The 19,271-nt window shown below is 38.9% G+C and overlaps 1 protein-coding gene across 1 annotated transcript; it reads left to right on the plus strand.

Annotated features, from left to right (window-relative positions):
• Window positions 1-883: 883 nt before the first annotated feature.
• Window positions 884-17,900, plus strand: acss2l (acyl-CoA synthetase short chain family member 2 like). The gene is made up of 18 exons (XM_041991836.1): window positions 884-1,124; window positions 1,208-1,403; window positions 3,584-3,675; window positions 4,136-4,239; window positions 9,192-9,264; window positions 9,396-9,471; window positions 10,107-10,191; window positions 12,127-12,264; window positions 12,626-12,796; window positions 12,892-13,025; window positions 14,494-14,626; window positions 14,764-14,820; window positions 15,079-15,159; window positions 15,266-15,374; window positions 15,462-15,530; window positions 15,691-15,867; window positions 17,264-17,338; window positions 17,420-17,900. Exons 1-18 carry the CDS (start codon window positions 1,001-1,003, stop codon window positions 17,545-17,547), a joined length of 2,022 nt encoding a protein of 673 aa, XP_041847770.1. The 5' UTR covers window positions 884-1,000; the 3' UTR covers window positions 17,548-17,900.
• The last annotated feature ends 1,371 nt before the right edge of the window (window positions 17,901-19,271 follow it).

The raw sequence follows: 19,271 nt of genomic DNA on the forward strand, positions 1-19,271 counted from the left end.
TGTGTTCAAGAGCAAAGGTGATCACACCAAATATTTACTTTAAAGTTTTTCAACATTGTACAAACTGTTTTTACCATATATATGGTATTTCTATTGGTATTTGAAAATGTTTTCATAAATCACTACACTTATTTCCCATATTTCTGGTAGTGAAACATGAGGGTTGGCTCAAGATTTTCCTTTTATTAACCTAAAAGTGCAATTTGAAATTAGCCTAAAAGCAATAATTATAATGTCTTATCAGGATTTTGGATGGTTTTAGTTTTATTTTCGCCAGTAAATTGATTTTTATTTATGCCTATCATTCATTTTATTTGATGAAGAAATGCAAATAGTAAATATAAGAGATAAAAGAGACTATAAGAGACTATAAGACTTTTAAAAATGTTACAAAGTAATAACATTTAACTGCTGTGTTAGTGATCAATCTCAGATAGGTAACATTAAAATTACACTAATGAAATAACAAATGAAGATATGTATGAAAATAAACGTGTCTTTCATGGCAGAAATATCTTGAGTATCGGGGATTTTGTTTGTCTCAGTGAACAACTGCTGCTCCCTGTCTAATTTTTTTTCTCTCTTTCTGTGAGCACCCATTACCCTCCCTCTCAAAACAAACCTCTGTCAGCCTGCCTGAATCCACTGCATTCATCCTGCAACACACCTCCTCCTCCTCCTCCTCCTCCTCCTCTACCCACTTGCTTGAAAATAATGTGATCAGCATGTCAGGGGAGGCCCATCCAATGAAAAAGTGGGAGTGCGGCACCCTGTGAGCCGATTGGCTACCCTGACACTAAGCAGACCAAGGGAAGAGATCTGCAGATCAGGGATTAGGGGTGGGTCTTTCTGCATGCTGAATTGTGTTGCTTTAGTGCAGAAGGCCTTGTTCTTACCTCACCCTGGAGGAACCAGACAGACCAGCAGTGACTCCAGATTAACCTAATTTTTTTTATTTTCCCTCAGATGACATAGGCTTGTCTACTTCTCTCCCTCCACAATGGTTGTCCCTGAATCCCAGGACAAAATGTACTACCCTCCTGACGACCTACAGAGGGATGCTCATGTGCCTGATTTAAACTCCTATCTGGAAATGTACAGGAAGTCACTGGAGGACCCAGATGGTAGGTCAAACATGTCTATCTTTATATGGTCTCCATGTTTATTTGCACAGTTTTACCAAAAGAAAAACGTCACTTTGTTGTAGAGTTCTGGAAGGAGATTGCTGATGAGTTCTTTTGGAAGAAGCCAGCAACAGGGCCAATGCTGCAGTACAACTTTGATGTGACAAAAGGCAACATATTTATCAAGTGCATGGAAGGAGCCCAAACCAACATCTGCTATAATGTCTTGGACAGACATGTGAAGGATGGGAACCTCTGTGACAAGGTTGCCTATTACTGGTAAGCAACAACATGCCCCCAGTGTGAAGGATGGCTTTGATGGGAGGCACAGCCTAGAGTTATGTCAGGTATTCCAGTCTATAACAACTGCTGTGTCCTTTGTGCCAACAACACTGCACTAGACAAACCACACTTAATAAGACCACAATGTCAGAGCTTCAGCATTCCTCCTTTCTAGCTTTTGACAAATACAGTTGCCAGCTTTTGATGGCATAGTCCCAAACGCACAGGAATCCTCCATTAAAGCTGTTCTTAATGTTGTTTTGAAATTACATTATGCCACATTTGCTCTGTGAACTCTGAAAGCCTAGTCAGCAAGAAGTAGTTGCTCTGCAGGTTCAGCCGTATAGAGGTTCAGCGTTAAATGGGCACACTGGCCCACAGAAGTGTTATGATACTGTTTGCACCAAATCAAAGCACATACAACATGCAGTATATCTGCTGGTTGCAATGAGACTTTCAGCACGCCATGCAGAGATGAAAAACAGTGCTGATTTGCACACTGTCAGGAACCCTTACACTTGTTTTAACCAGCATTTAAACAATTATAATTTCAGCTCAATGCATCTCATGCTCAAATCATAATTTGAAAAACTGTATTGAATATTAGTGCTGTAAAAAAAAAAAAAAAAGACTGCCAAAACTATTGTAAAATCTGCAAGGAGTCCTTCTCTTTAATGTGAGTTGTTGTCGAATGAAATATTTATTACCACGGGTTAAAAGACGAGTTCAAAGAGGTCAGCAGATGATTGCATCATTCTGATTACTGTCAGTGGCCAGCATTGCTTTATTAAACAAGATTTATTTAAAAAAATAAATAAATAAAAAAAGATGGAGTAAAATGTTTTCATTTTTGGAATTAGCCCATAGCTTAATGGTTCACTCATACTAAGATACCTCTGGGTGATTTTCTATCTTCCTGACAACAAAATTAATATAAATTTGATTAATTTATTTAGAGAATAGCAGCACTACAGGGGAAACTATCAAAATTGCACAATAAATAACAAAATGTGAAACCCAAAGAAACTTAGGAGCACTTATATACACCAAGAAAAAAATAATCATTCAAACTATTATACTTCATAATATCTTTATTCATACAATGAAATTATGTAAAAAGTAGCTGAGCTAAGAAATCCAATAATCATATTTTGCTGTATACATAATACATAAAGCAGCATGTCTGAGTAAAAACAAGTCTGAATTTACTTGGCGTTGATTATCTATTAACTACTATTAAACCCTGAGAAGAAAACAATGGTGTCTACTGGGACTTGAGCAGCACTGTTGAAAATTAGCTTCAGCTGTCAAAGAGAAAATCTTTTAAGTCTTACATGTTAATCTTCAGATCATCTATCACTTTATTATCTATTTCAGCAACAAAATGACCCTTATCACTGATTTCATTAGTTGCTTAATTAATGTTTGCATAGTTTTCTCTTTGTAGTCAACTATTTCATCATCCCCAGGTGGGTGATTAGGTTGATGCCAGGTTATTGCAGCGCTCCACATCTGAGGCTTGCTACCAATCTGCGTGCTGACATGCCAATCACAGTGGTACACCTGTTTGCAAATAACTGTCCTGACAAGCATCCAAACCAAATATAGACTCAGTAAAACTGGAACACGTTATCTTTCCAGTGAAGTTTTAAAACTTACAGAACAGTCTCATTTAGTCTCATATTGCCCAAGAAAGTACATTTTGGAGGAAAATGCTGATGTTATCTGCAACAGCTGGATGGATGCAGTGATTAGCAAAAATTGCAAACTCTATATTTAACTGACTAGATTAAATTAAAAGTTGTCCCATTCTTGATAGGTGTAGGATTACAGCTGAAATGAGCTACTTTTTTCCTGCAAACGATGTTTGAATGGCAGCATAAGTAGCTCCAAAAGCTGTGACTATAGTTATTTGTCGCTCCTCTTCTCTGTACCTCAGAGAACGTAGCATCCATGTTTTCCAAAAAAGAATCTCAGATTCAAGATTTCCATATCAGCTCAGTCCCACTTGAGCCCAGAGATGGTGCCAGTTTATGGATTTTAAGTTGATTTGTTTGTTTTTTTTGTTTTTGTTTTTTTTCCAATGCATGGTTGAAATGAATCTGAATCTTTTAATTGCTTTTGCAGATCAATAAGATAATCAAGTCTGTGTCTCATGTTGTATATTGTCTTCTCAGGGAGGGAAACTCACCTGACCAACACACGACCATCACCTATCACCAGCTGCTGAGCCACGTCTGCCGCTGTGCTAATGTGCTCAAACAAATGGGTAAGAACTTGAAGTACACCTCAGCAACAAAGTATTGATATTTCAAAGAAACATACTTTTACTTGCCGCAACAGTTGGATCATTGCTAAATAGTAACTGCACATGAGACCACAAGCAAGTTATTTTTTACTATAGATATTTTACTTTCTTGTAGTTCATTTACTAATTTAATAAAGCATAGATGCAACAGTGTCTGAAGTCTGAGACGTGTGTAATTAACATATTTTCTGTGGGACTGTAATAGGACTGTTATGTAACTCATGCAGATAGATGATGCATGCTAAAACTCAGTATGCACAGTATGTCTGTGCACTTGTTGCAGACACACAGTATTGTGCATGTCTGGCTTACATTCATCATCACTGTCATTGTTGAAACTGAGCTTAAATCCTCCCCATATCAATCCTTTTTGGGAATTTTATCCTTCAAAATTTGACAATCAGGTGTTTCTTTGATGAAGGTGTGAAAAAGGGAGACAGGGTGACAATCTACCTGCCCATGATCCCAGAGCTCGTCTACGCCATGCTGGCCTGCGCCCGGATAGGTGCTGTTCACTCTGTCGTGGTAAGCGCTGTAATAATAAGTTTCAAGTTGTCTATTGTCACATGCACATGCAAGATGGCAGTGAAATTCAGTCTTAAATGCATCTGAGGCTGTGCTTACCCATTTACCACTAGTAGAACAAACCTGTAATACCTAAAAAAGACAATAAATATAAATGTAATAAGCCAGACTGCAATAATATATATATATATATATGTATATATATATATATATATATATATATATATTTGTATTCGCCTTCATGAGCCTTAGGTGCTGGCCAGAGCGCAGCTACTCGAACAGACCGTTGTTAGGATGATGTTGGGTCTGGCTGTTGTTCTCCTCATTAAGATATCCATTTTATATTTACAAAATATAAAATAGACGATTACTTTTTTTTTTCCTTTTCTGGTTGGTAAGCTGTTCTAATTTCTGCATAATTTTCGCAGTAAATATATAGGTTGTTTTGGTTCATAGCTTTGACCCCATTTCCTTAGGAAAATGCCAGCTGAACCTGAGTTTTTGCTGCTGGTAGAGCAGACCGCTTCATTGCAGCAGCTATCAGATGTGTTTGGTGTTAACACAGAAATGACAGTACCTGCACTGGATAAATGGGTCAGGCATTTACTGGCTGTTTCCAGCCTGGGAAGGCAAGCGGGCCAACACTATTTTAGACATTTAACCTTCCTCTTTCATGCAAAGGTTAGCAGCTGTGTTAAAAATATCTACAGGCTGCAGCTCCAAGGTGGACTTTTTATGACCAGTAAAGGTTTGTTTTTGGCAGACTCGAGTGTAATCGACCTCGTCTGTGTTGGGCCGCTGTTGTATGCTTCCCAACTGAGTTTTATTATTTTAGACATGAACAAAACTCAGAAACAAAATGCTATGGGATAACGGCAGCCTCTTGGCTTCACATGTTACTATTAATCGTTATCATGAATTATCTTGACATAAAATCCAGTGAGAGATGAAGTTAGGCCAGCTCAGTCCAGCCAGCACAGTGACATTTTGCTGAGTCCAGAATCCTCAGTGACCTGATTTATAATGCTGCCATCAACACTGAAACTTTATACTTTGTGAACTATTAACCTTGGCCAGAGAACAGGGAACGCAGAAAATGACAGTCATGTAAAAGAGGAATTAACGGTTGGCTAGTTTGTTATGTAAAGTTAAACCAAGTTACACATCTATAAATGGTGAAAAGAGGGACCAGCACATGGCATCAGTGCGTCTGCTGGATTTAAAGTTATAAGTCATTTCTGGCACAATTTCGATGTCTTTAATGCACAATCTTAGTTTCCAACCTTCATCAGTTTTCATGAGATATTGTACACATACCCATTATCGCACCCATTAAATTTAGATTTCAGATTTATAAAATTCCTTTCACTCCTGCAGTGTTGAACCTTGGTATTACAGTATGCCAAGAAAAATATATTTTTTCTTTTAACCAACTTATTTGCATTGGTTTGATTTCAGCTCTACTGTGTTTCTGAGTTACCTGATTGTAGTAAGAGATTAACTGAAGAGCAGCAGTTTGTTTGGTTGTTTATTTATTAGATCCCCATTAGCTGCTATCATTTCACAGCAGCTACTCTTCCTATATATATATATATATATATATATATATATATATATATATATATATATATATATATATATATGGTAGTGCTACCAAAAAGGGAATTTTGAAATACATGAATAAATAGATAAAAAATTTATAAAACTAAAGCTCTCAAAACTGGACTAACATACCAGATAATGGAATTAATAGTCAAATCCTGCTTGTAGATACTCAACTACATTAAAATGGACCTTCTCTCTGCATGATCCAGCTTCCAGCTCGTCTCCAGTCCAGAGAAGAAGAAGCCCTTAACAGCATGAATAATTACAATGGGAAGCATGCATCTTCTTACAAAAACATTAAACTAACAGTGTATATTTGTGAAGTCAAAGTTTAAAGAAAGCTGCTCTAATTTTTCCATTTCTTCTGTCAAACAGTAAAACGTGTCAGAAAACTGGAAAACCCGTTTCTAGCCTGTCAGACCTGGCTTACTGCTTTGCCCTTAAAAAATTCAGATTTTTATGACCAAAACTTCATCTGTCATGTCAAAGCTGTCAACCTGAGAAAACACTTCACTCAGTGCATAAGACTTGGCAAGCTGGTCGAATACCAGTATTCACAGAGAGAGAGAGAGAGAGAGAGAGAGAGAGAGAGAGAGAGAGAAAAAAAAAAAAGAGAGAGAGAGAGAGAGAGAGAGAGAGAGAGAGAGAGAGAGAAGTTGAAAATAAAGCATTTGTGCAGCAGTTGGCGGGTGCACAACAAGAGTAGTGGTCCTTGAACCAACTAAAAGATGGATAGCCTTTTTAATTAGAAAGCAATGAGAAACGTAATAAAGTATTATATGTTAATTTGTTTGTTTTTTTTATAACAGTTGCATGTAAAGCACAAATAATGCTCTGAAAAAAATCTGCAGGAGCGCTTCTCTTTGCCAGATTTTGTGTGAACTCATGTCTAGTTACTCACCACCTGTCTCAACATGGACCTATAGCTCTAAGACTGCAGACACCTCATCTTTTCTTTATTATAATGACTATTTTTTAAATGGAAATGAAGGCTACCAAAACAGTCACTGTGCGAACAAATATCAGGAAAATCTCTTTTTTCTCAAGTACACAATCTGCCATCAAGTGGCTGTAAATCCAGTTAATTACACTGTAAAGGCCCAAACTACAAATGTGTCATTTTAACATTTCTTTCCTAAGTTAAGTGAGCAAAAAGTTACTGTGAAAATAGTCTTACTCATCCTCCACCCCAGGCTCCACCGACCCAGGCTGAGCCTCATCCTCAAAGGACTCAGTCTTGTACCTTCGCAGTGTTTGGGCTATCAACAGGCAACACAGCAGACACACTAGGCAGATAAGGCAATATCAACAGATCCAGCTCCACCAACCTCCTCACAACCAGAGCCTGAAGCTCTTCCCTTAGGATCTGCTTTGGACAAGAGATGGTTAAGTGGGCCACAATTTGAGCTAACTCATCTTTGTGGCACAATTCAACTGATCAAGAGAGGGCTGCTCCATAAATTGATACTAAATCAAACAGCGCCATGACTTACCTCCACGAACAACTAATATAAGCAAAATCCCACACAAATAAACAAATAATTACACTAATCTTCACTTTGTTGTCATGGCATCGGGTTAACAGATGATCCCGGACGAGCCCCTATTAATGTTACAAACCCCTAGCTCCCTAGGAAAAAAAAATGTTGTGAACATTAAACCTACAAACAAATTCTTAATTAAAAGTGTTTATTTACAGGTGATTATCTGTGACAAGGCAGAATATAAGGTGTAAAAACAAAAACTGAGGTCTCAATGAGACCCAAAGACTATAAGCCAAACACAAAAGTGGTGGATTAAACTAAAGGGCCAATCTGGGCTTACAACAAACTCCATAGTATATAAGTAGAAACAAAACACAAAGTTCTCGAAAGATCCACAAAACCACAAAATGCACAAAGTTCTCAAAGAAAAACTGCACAAAAATCACAGTCAAAGGAAAACTGAGGCAAACTGTGCTGAAACCACACAGTTGCCCTGAATCATTGTCAGCCTGCTCCTTAAACAGGGCTGATGAGCCAGGACCAGCTGGGGAGGAAGTGCAAGCAGCGAATCCTGGTTTGGGGAGGTCACAGCCAGCCAACCACAGGCAAGGAACAGCAATGGCTCCACGCGGATGAGGAGGAACTTAATGGCCAAATGTGCAACTAATACAATTCAAAATTCTCCATAGGATGGGTCTGCCAAAATCAAATATCTGCTCACATTGCACTGACAACACAACTGACAGCTACTTTCACGCCTTGTGGTCCAGCACAACTGTCCGGAGGTTCTGGATTCTGGAGTTTCTGAATGTGAAGACTTGTCAACATGGCTTAAATGTAATATTCATGCAAACCACTGTGAGGGGTGGGGGTGGGTAAGAGGAGGAAGGGGGAAGTTGTTGATGGTGCCCTGGTTCCTGGGGTGTGTGGCTGGAATGTTGGGGTGTGTGCTGGCCCACGCTGGGTGGTCGTCTAGGAGAGCAAAATGTTGTACTGGAAATTTTTATTTTGTTCTTAATAAATAAGATGATTTTTAAAGGGCATTTGAAGTCTTTAATACAGACTTCCTCCTGCATGGAGGTGTTGTGGTTAGCACCGCCACCTCAAAGCAAGAAAGTTCCTGGTTGCAGTCCGGATGGGAGAGGAGGGGTTTGAGCCGGGCCTTTCTGTGTGGAGTTTACATGTGTATTTGTGGGTTCTCTCCAGGTACTCCAGCTTTCTCCTACAGTCCAAAAGGTTAATAGTTCACTCTAAATTCTCCCTAATAGTCAGTGTAAGTGGTTATTTGTCTCTCTGTGATGGACTGTGACATGTCAAGGGTGTACCCTGCCTCTCACCTAGTAGCTGCTGGGATAAGCTCTATAACTAAAGAATGAGTAGTTGAGAAAACTTAAAAATGAAAGGCAACCAGCTGTATCCCTTTTTGAGTAAACTTAACAAAAAGGCTTGTGTTTTGTGAACCTTTGTTAGGTGGGTATATCAAAGTTGTAATATTAAGATGGACAAATTTAAAAGTACTTTTTTTAAAACTTAAAAACATGAGACACGAGTAGACCTGAATATTTGTCCTTATTTTGTTAAACTTTGATTTATCCACTAATTTAGGTTCACACAATCTTGTTAAGTCAATGAAGCTTTGCAGCTGGTTGCCTTACTTTGTTAAGTTCATTCAACCAGCTGTTAAAAGTGTTGAAATTATGTCTAAACCTTGTAAATAATGGCTTCTGATCTCAGTAATTACTGTGAGGCGCTTCATGGACTATACATTGTTTTTTAAACTAACATCCTTTAAAACAAGTGCCACAACGACCAGTGCTTCACCTTTCACTGTTATTTTGTCTTTTTTTGTCCTTCTATGTTCAGTTTGCAGGCTTCTCCTCTGAAGCTCTAAGTGAAAGGATCATGGATGCACAAAGCAGTATTCTGGTGACAGCAGGTACGTCCTGGTGTTTGTTTTAAACCCGTGCAACAGGATGTGACATGTTGCAGCCAAACAAACTGTAAAATGTTTCCACTCTCTCAACATGTGATGTTCCATCTAACCATTCCTCCCTCTCTAATACACAGATGGTGTTTACAGAGGGGAGAAGTTGATCAACCTGAAGCAGATTTCTGACGAGGCCTTAGAGAAGTGCAGGGAAAAGTAGGTCCTGCTTACATGAGCAACATGTCTGCCAGTTCCCAGCAACCACTTGTATTTACACTAGATGCTCCTGCTGGCAATAGGACTCGGGTCCTGGAACATGAGTCACTACACAGAGACCACACACACACACACACACACACACACACACACACACACACACACACACACACACACACACACACACACACACTCAGTCAGCTGTTATCAGAGAGGCTGAAGAAACACCACTGGGCTTTTAGATTACACGGTTGCCAGGCAACATGGAGCACTTAGATTCATCAGGGGAGCCCACGCTGCTCGTCTCTCATGGCAACAAGAGCCTGAGAGGGATGTGAGCACTGAGAGGCAATGCATGCTGGGACGGCTTGTCTTCAGTGGGGGGTACAAAGTACTTGCGTTACAGATGTTTGGAGGGAAGGGAGGGGGAGTGGGGGTGGTGGTAGAGGAATGAAGGCATTGAAGATTTAGGTGAAAATGTACTCAAATTAATTTTCTTATTGCAAATCATTATATTTGATATAACTGAATATATTAGGTATGTATTTTAATTCTCACTGATTTTCTAGATAAAGTCAAATTTCTTTTAAAAGCAGAGATGCTCATGCGCTCTCACTTTTGTCTATATTTCTCAGAGATTCATCGAGTGTCACCAAATGCTTGGTTGTCAGGCACGATGCACTGAGGACAAAAACTGGAACAACATGCAACAAACTACAGGTAGATATGATTTGGTTCACAGCTATGTTTTTCTTTAATTTATGTACAAGATCCAATCAATCAAAAGCATTAAGTAAAATCATCATGAATGTAGTTATTTTCTTTGGATTAAGCATTTTCTGCATTATAATTCTGACAAAACTAATTTAAAGGACATTTTTTTTACATATTTGTCATATATAACTTTAACAACGACAACAACAACAACAACACACACACACACACACACACACACACACACACACACACACACACACACACACACACACACACACACACACACACACACACACAAACTAAACAAAAGTAGCTCTTAGTGTATAAACCCACTGGGCAACTCAGTGACTGTGACAGCATGCAGAGTATGAGGAAAGAGGAGTGATTAGAGATGAGTGTGATCATGTAACCTCTATGGAAGCTAGAGGCAGACCAGGGTTACCCAGAGACCTGGACCCAAGAGCCCAGAACCACTAGGCAGTAGGCAGTAGGCACCCCCCTTTCCCCAGGAGGCCCTCTAGAGCAGGACAGGCTATAGGAGCTGCTGTTCCCACGGCCAGGTCAGACATCGCACCACCATCCGTATATCTACTCCCCTTTAAGAACAGTTTGATTAGTCAAAAAGGATAGTGATTAGTCACTATCCTTTTGGATAGTGTTGTGGTCCATCCGATCCAGGATCTTTCTCGGATATTGGTCGTTTACACCAAAGTTCGTCCCCTTCAGTTCGTGATCCTGGTTCTTTCCCTACTCCTTCTGTTTGAAGTTTGCTACAATGGGTCTTGGTCTGCTGGCACTGGGCTTCCGCCCACCAAGATGGCGGACTCTGCGAAAGGAGATGTTTTCCATCGTTTCCTCCGGGAGTTTCGGATGAGTTTGGATGAAGTTTTTCACCATGGTCTCCGGGTCCTCCTCCATCTGCTTTGGGATCCCTGCAAATACCAGATTCTCTCTCATGTTCTGCGCATGCAGATCAATCACTGTTTATTTTATCTTCTTATTTTCCTCAGAGATTCATGTCAGTCCCTTGGTGAGGGAATTTACAGACTCTCTCTGGGTTTCCACCTGCTTCTGGCTGAATTCCAGTGATTCGTGTAACACCTGGAACTCTTTGTGGAGAATTTCAGCCAGGTTCAAACATGCATCAAAGCTACTTAGTTTGTTATCTATAGAGATAAGAACGTCCAGTGAGTCTTTGGAAGTGGTGGTGAAATAGCTCCAGATGAATTCTCGTTTTGCTGTCTCTTGGACTTGGAAGAGGTGGAAGGGGTTTATGTTTGGTTTGGCTTCCCCATGACGATTCTGTCATAGCACCGATGTATAAAATCTGTCAGGCTGGCCAAATCCTCCCTGCTGTGCTCCAAAGTGTACCTTAAAAGACACTTTTTTCCGACTTTCAAGAATTTTTTATCAAACTGGCAAAAATAAAATTGAATTAATGAATGTTTGAATCTGCCGCCTCACACGATCTACGTCACGTACAGCATCAGCGTCACTTACCTGCATCCTAAAATGTCAGTCTAAAAGCTGTAAAAACAAACAAAATAAGACAGCCAAAACAGATTTTTAATAACCAAACAGAATCAATGATACATACTTGCAGCATTTTACTCTTTTGCATTTTGTGATTTACATGTTTGTTGTTTTTTTCTAATTTCTTCTTTATTTTTTTACAACAGGTACATGTGCACTTTCAAAGGGACTGTCTTACAGTGTCGAAAAGCAGGAAACCAATTATATATGAGCTTTTTAATCTATGAGATTCACATTTCCTCAGTCTAAAGAGGACTTGATTGTTTCAGTCATGTTTGAAACGGGGCGAGCACCAAATTGCTTTCAAAGTTTTCATGTTGTGTTGCTGCTGGCGTGTTTGGAGCCTGATATGAGCAGCTGCAAAGAGCGGGTTTACATTTTTAATCTGTGCTGTGGTGCATTCAGACCCCCTGGGACTCAGAGCAAGATGTGTGGTGGGATGAAGCAATGAGAGACTCTCCTGAGGAGTGTGAACCCGAGTGGCTAGATGCTGAGGACCCGCTGTTCATCCTCCACACCAGCGGCTCCACTGGCAAACCCAAAGTAAGACATGGGTCCATGTATAAAGAGATGTTTCAATGAATTTAGACTGAAACCATATCTCTTGAAAAAATAACACAATTTATTCTGTATTCAAATTAATCATGTATGACTTTACTAATATAAGCTGTTATGAAACAGTGAGGACCTATGTTTTTATATTAATAGTTTTAATAGTTACTGCTTCCCTGCATTTTTGTTCTGATTGACTTTACACACACACACACACACACACACACACACACACACACACACACACACACACACACACACACACACACACACACACCTGCATCCACATCTCCTCTTTCCCTTATTTTTGCTGTCCTCTGTCTGTGTTAACTAATCTTTTTGCTCTGTGTAGGGTGTCGTCCACACTGTTGCAGGCTATCTGCTCCACACCTCTCTGACCTTCAGATACGTTTTCGATTATCACCATGACGACGTGTACTGGTGCACCGCAGACATCGGCTGGATCACTGGCCACTCCTACATCACCTACGGCCCTCTTGCAAACGGTGCCACAAGTGTCCTTGTGAGTCAGATCATCACACAACAAAGCATTAACGCTCCAAACAGGAGTTGAACACCAAACCCTGCTCATCAGTGTACGTATGTGCGTAACTCCAGTTTGAAGGCATCCCTGTCCACCCTCATGTCGGCCGGTTCTGGGAGATTATTGAGAAGTACAAAGTGACCAAGTTTTACACGGCTCCCACAGCCATCCGCCTGCTGATGAAGTACGGGCACGAACCACTGCAGAAGTAAGTGAAAGCATCCTCTGAAAGTCACTGCAGCTCAGAATAAAGCGTCATTTTTTTGAAAAGGTTATTCCAGAAACTGCAGAAGGTGTTTCAAAGCACAGCTTGACATCAGAACTGTTTTTGCAATAGGACTTCTAAGCCTTTCATATGAAAACTGCCACCTTTTAGTTTCAAAGACCTCACATCACTTTGTTATCTTCTTATGTAACATTTAGCTCAGCCCTGAAGACATCAGTATATGCTTGAACACTGTTGGGCTGTAAATATTAATTATTCATTTAGTTTTTTATAAGCTGTAAACAGAACCCACTGGTCATCTGTGATGGTTTACAAGCTATAGACATTATCCAAAGTGGTTTCATATATTATTTACATGTTCTGATCATTTAATGTTGTCAAAGTGGTGCTAAAAAAGAAAATCTTTTGTCCGGAAGAAGTCACTGTATTTCATAGGCTGGTATGTTTTATATGTGACCCCTACTTGCAGTTATGTGGAAAAGAAAGCCAACCATTTTACAAGACTTTAGTTCTATATATCAAGACATATCACTATGAGAAATATCTGATCTTAACATTGCACAAATGTCAAAACATGCAATATTCAGAGAAACTCTCCAAAACTCAAAAGCTACATCTCAGACTTCACAGGCCTTATTTAGTAGGATAAAATCCAGGGAAGTGCATTTAGAAAAAGAATAAACAGAGATGGCTTGTTTGGAAGGGTTGCCAAGAGAGAGAAAAAAGGGAAGCATCTAAATTACAAGATTTCCAGAAATATGAGACCAAAGTGGAGTTTTTTTTTCTCATAATGCACAGCACTGTGTTTGGAGAAAACCACAAATGGTATAGGAACACAAACCCTTATCAACTGTCAAGCACGGTGGTGGAGGGGTAATGATTTGGGCTTGTCTTGCAGCCACATGACTTGGACCCATTAAGTCAGCTATGAACTCTGCATATCAAAGTATTCTAAAGACAAATGTAGGGAAATCTTTCCAACAACTAAAGTTGCAGAGTCAAGGGGGTTGCAGTGATCTAGTCAAAGCCCAGACATTGAAATGCTGCGTTGGGACTGAAGAGAGTTGTGCATAAATTAACAACTTCAAGCTTAAATGATCTGAAGCAACTTTGTGAAGAAGAGTGGACCAAAATCCCTCTGTTCTAAAAACAAAACAAAAATAAAAGTAAGAGTTCATAAAGGTTGTTTACATCTACAAGAAGTAGAATCACTCAGACAAGACCATGTATATTAGTAATGTTGAGCTCAGTCCTGCAGTTTTACAAGATGCTAAGTTATGAAACATCGATGGCCAACAAGTGTCAGAAGATGCATGTGATGAATTAAATCAGAGGGAGTGTAATCACTGATTGTTGTTGTCAGAAGAGAAGTCCAGCTCTTAAGACAGTAATGAAGAATGTGTTTAACGATGCAATATGAGATTTAAAGGGAACTCTGTTGACTTGTCAGGTATGACCTGTCCAGCCTGAAGATTCTGGGCTCTGTGGGTGAGCCCATCAATCCCGAGGCGTGGCAGTGGTACTACGACATGGTTGGTCAGGGCAGATGTCCCATAGTTGACACTTTCTGGCAGACAGAGACAGTAAGAAACACACTTTATTGAATAAATACTCAAACTCATGTTTGCTAGAGGTTAAGATTTAGTTTTAAACAACATTATCTGGAGCTCACAGACTCTTTAATATAGTTAAGGCAATCATATTCTTTATTCCTCTGCAGGGAGGTCACGTCTTGACTCCTTTGCCTGCTGCTACACCACTGAAACCAGGCTCTGCTGTAAGTAACAGCTCCTTACTTCTTTCTCTGTGAATATTAAACATGCATCTTTTCTTATTTCCATTAGATTTTGCTTAATTGGGTTTGCAATTTACCTTTTTAAGGATCTGCGTGTAACTCTGACAATGTTTTTGGTCATTTTGGTAGGAGTATAAGAAAAAAAACCCATGTTTAGAATTCCAATGAGCTTAGTAATGTGATATAGAAGAATCACTGCATCCAGATATCTCACATTAAATCTATAACGCATATTTTCAGACCTTTCCTTTCTTTGGGATTGAACCCACCATCCTTAATGAACACGGAGAGGAACTAGACGGCGAGGCGGAAGGTTATCTGGTAAGTTTTAAGTCAGTATAATCATAGTTTTGCTTAAATGTCAAATGTTTTAAAAGCTAAATAACCAGACCAACTGTTGTGAGAATTTGCATTTGTTTTGTTGCAGGTCTTCAGGAGGCCCTGGCCTGGAATAATGCGTACTGTGTATAAAAACCATGAACGCTTTGAGAACACCTACTTCAAGAAATTCCCGGGTTTTTATGTGACTGGTGATGGTGAGATGCTAAAATCTGAAAGGTCTTGATAGTAAGCATAAAAAAAACTCTTTGGGGAGTTATTTAAATTGTTTTCCCCTCTTTTAGGCTGTAGACGGGATAAAGATGGTTATTACTGGATCACAGGGAGGATAGACGACATGCTGAATGTGTCAGGTGTGCTGTGAGGTGTTTCTGTCTTCTACCTCTCAAAACCCTCAAAGGAAGATATCGCTACCCTAAACTAACTTATTTTTAGTTCTGATTTTAATATCTTCAACATATTTCACTTTTTAACCTTGTGGCTAGTTCCTGACTGTATTTTTTTGTTCTCCAGGCCACCTCATGAGCACAGCGGAGGTGGAGGCAGCTCTGATGCTGCACCCGGTTGTGTCTGAGGCTGCCGTGGTGAGCCGACCCCACAAGGTGAAGGGAGAGTGTCTCTATTGCTTTGTCACGCTCAAAGACTCCAGGGAGTTTAACCACTCACTGGCGGAGGAGCTGAAGAGACTGGGTGAGGCTCTGACACAGGATGCTTTTACCAGGGTTAAAAGAAAAAGTCATTCCAAACTATTTATTTTTTATTTAACTAAAAATAAATACATTAATAAAAAAATAATAATAATAAAGCAGCAATACACGGCAAAGCACTACCTACAAAAAAAGTCACTGGACTGCCTATAAAATGTAAACATGCCTTTGTTTAAAAGATGAATCGTTGTGATGTCTGCATGAGTTTCCTTTGTGTTATAAAGAGATACAAGGACCAAACTCCACAGCATAGGATGTTATATTCTTTCCTGCAAGAGCGACAGATCTTGGACTGCCCCAAAAACACCTCATTTGTAGTCCAAACCTTTTCTCACACCTCAAATAATTTGCATAATGCATCAAATGATAAATGAGGAGCTATCTTGTGCAGTCTCTTCACTGAAGCAGAATTTAGAACAACCATATATCTTGATTATATTGTTCATTTCTTTTTTTTCTTGGTTACTTTATCTTTCTCAGTGTTTTGAGGATTGAATGCAGGAAAAATGCTGGAATAATTTTTAAATCTTATATAAATATTTGTAGTTTTTTGTCCTCTAAAAGTGCAGCTGCAAGCCTTCAAATACTTAGAATAATATATATATATATGTGTGTGTTAAGTTATGATGTTAAGTTTGTGTATAAAACAATGAAGCAATAAAACAAATTAAATGAGCAACGAAAAATAAAGCTTAAAGTAAAAATATAAAGCTAAAAACTCTCACATTTCTCACATATGAGCAAATATGTATTAAGCCTCCTACTTGTGTCACACGTTTTTGTAAGACATACAAAAATGTTCCAGCCATAGAAATATAAGATTATTCCTACATAATTCCCATTTTTTTCATGGATAGCATCATTAGCTTCAGTGCTCAGCATACATAACAAATATTTATTGTGCTTCTGAAACTTGAACCCTTATATTGTAAATTTTTCTAATTAAAACTTGATCTCAAAAGGAGACAAAAGTCACAAAAACTGAATAATTTTTCATCCCAAATATGCAAAATAGTATCTTTTGGTTGGGATTATCAGAGCCTGGAAGTGTCCAAAATTAGCATTAACATAGATTCTGTTTCATTTTTATTTTTTGTCTTGTGGGAAATAATATGATACACTTTAGCCTGAAACATAAAAGAATTCTCCAACAAACAACGTTGTAGAATTTTTAGATATTAACACATAATTATATTTTTTATGGATACCATTATTATCAATATACATAACACATACTCATGGGGATTTGGAAATTTAACCCCTTACAAACATGTTTGAACTTTCAGTATAGCTTTTAATCTGTGAAATATGGAACCTCTGAATTTCAATCCAGACAAGTTTTATTCTGCACTGACTTTTTTTCTGTATCGTCCTCTCAGTGAGGGAGAAAATTGGACCAATCGCCACACCAGACTTTATTCAAAATGCTCCAGCTCTGCCCAAGACTCGCTCGGGTACCAGTTCAAACCCAGCATCCTTCTTCCTTCTTATCCTCTCCATCCTCCTCTGAAACATATATATCTTTTCCTCTTCAGGGAAGATCATGAGGCGAATCCTCCGGCAGATCGCCCGCAACGACAAGGATCTGGGGGACCTCTCTACCCTGGCTGACCCTAAGGTGGTGGAGGTGCTGTTCAGCCAGAGGAATGAAGCTGCAGCCTGAGGAAACACCTCAATCTTCCTTTCTTCTCACTATGCAACACTACTGATGAAGACAATGACATGCTACTGTTTTTAGATCAGCATCCAAGTGTTATTCTGCTCTCTGTTTGGACTGGATGATGGGGTCGGGATCAGAACGCTGACACTAAATAATCTGAAATACCAAATCTTTTGTGTTGGTGCTTTGAATCGAAGCCTTTCAACAGGGAAGAATTTAATCATTTTGTCTTCTTAAATCTTGAATTTGAAATGTCAGCTTTGCACAGCTCCTTTCTGAATGACCCCCGTGGTATTATTTTTCTTCTATTTTTGTGATACATTTATATATGACCTGAGAATAAAGCATTTAATTCATCTCCTGCTTTTATTTTCAAACAGAGCGAGTGACTGTCGCCATCGTGTGGCAGAAATCATCTTCTGCAGCTGTCTGGCAGTAAAGCCTTTTTTTTTTAACTCTCCTGCCAAGGATTTTCACCCTTTGTTGTCTAATGATGCACCAAACACACATGCACAGATCCTGTTTATGTGATCTGTGCAGCTGGGAGCAGCGATTATGGGAAACCAAAGAGAGGAGAGGCTGCTTTATCTTAAGAGTGTGTGATGCTTTTGAAATTACAAGCATCACTTGCTTTGAAAAAGACAAAAAGGAAGCAATAATGGGTTTATTTAAAGAGAGAGATTGCAGCAGGTTGTTGTGAACATTGTTAGACGGGGTGAATGCCGCACCCTCCTGTTGTGCTGGGTTGTGTGCAGTCCGTGGACTTCTCCCTTTGTTTGTTTGTTTCCTCCATGTCACATCCGTACAGTAATGCTGCAGCGAATAGGTGGAGAGGAAAAAGACGAGAAAACAGACCAGCGAGGAGCACTGTTACATCATCACCCCAAGTAGTAGCAGGAGGAGTGGTAACCATGACAACTTCTCACCCCATTCTCCCCACTTCTTCATCTTTCCCTTCCAATACACCCTTATTACCTGGTTCCAGCAGAAATGTGCAGATGTTTATAACTTGACGTCTTCCCTCCTGGTTTTCAAATGTTTACATTGTTTTTTGTTTTTTCATGACTTCTTTATCCAATAGAAACAAAGAACAAAATAACAGCCAACTTAAGACAATGATCAGATATTTAATCCAATTAAAAAGTGAGGATCAACAGAATTCAAATGCCAGTACAGGTTGTAATGCCCTTGTGTTGCATCATTCATTAATGAATGGAGAGTAATTTAATTAAAATAAAAAACTATATTTTAAAAAAAGTCTCCAGAAGATGGACAGTGCACACCTCCGCAAACTTCTCTAAGTTATTTAAAAAATCAAGATTTGAATAAATTGAAGTTCATAGGGACCAAAACAGCCACATTTCCTATGCTTGACTTTCAAAGTTTAAATATGTACAATAAAAATTCCCTGATAAGTAGTTTTTACAAACTGAAAATAAATTATTTTTTGCACAGGTAGAGGAATAAACAAGAGCAGGGATGGACATAAATAGATAAAAAACTTTCTTATGAGGAAAAAAAATCACAGTTTTTCTTTTTATAAATAAACAAAGCTAAAGAACAATGAAGAAAAAAGAAACACTCATTAATACTTGATTTTGATTATTTTACATCACAGTGTGTACATTAGTGTGTTGGCTTTTCATTTAGAGAATTCTAAGCAGTCAGCGGCCAATCATCTTAAAGCTTTCATCTGCTCCACCAATCACAGTTTTGTATCTGAAAAT

The sequence above is a fragment of the Melanotaenia boesemani genome, chromosome 8, assembly GCF_017639745.1.
Source record: "Melanotaenia boesemani isolate fMelBoe1 chromosome 8, fMelBoe1.pri, whole genome shotgun sequence".
Taxonomy (NCBI): Eukaryota; Metazoa; Chordata; class Actinopteri; order Atheriniformes; family Melanotaeniidae; genus Melanotaenia; species Melanotaenia boesemani.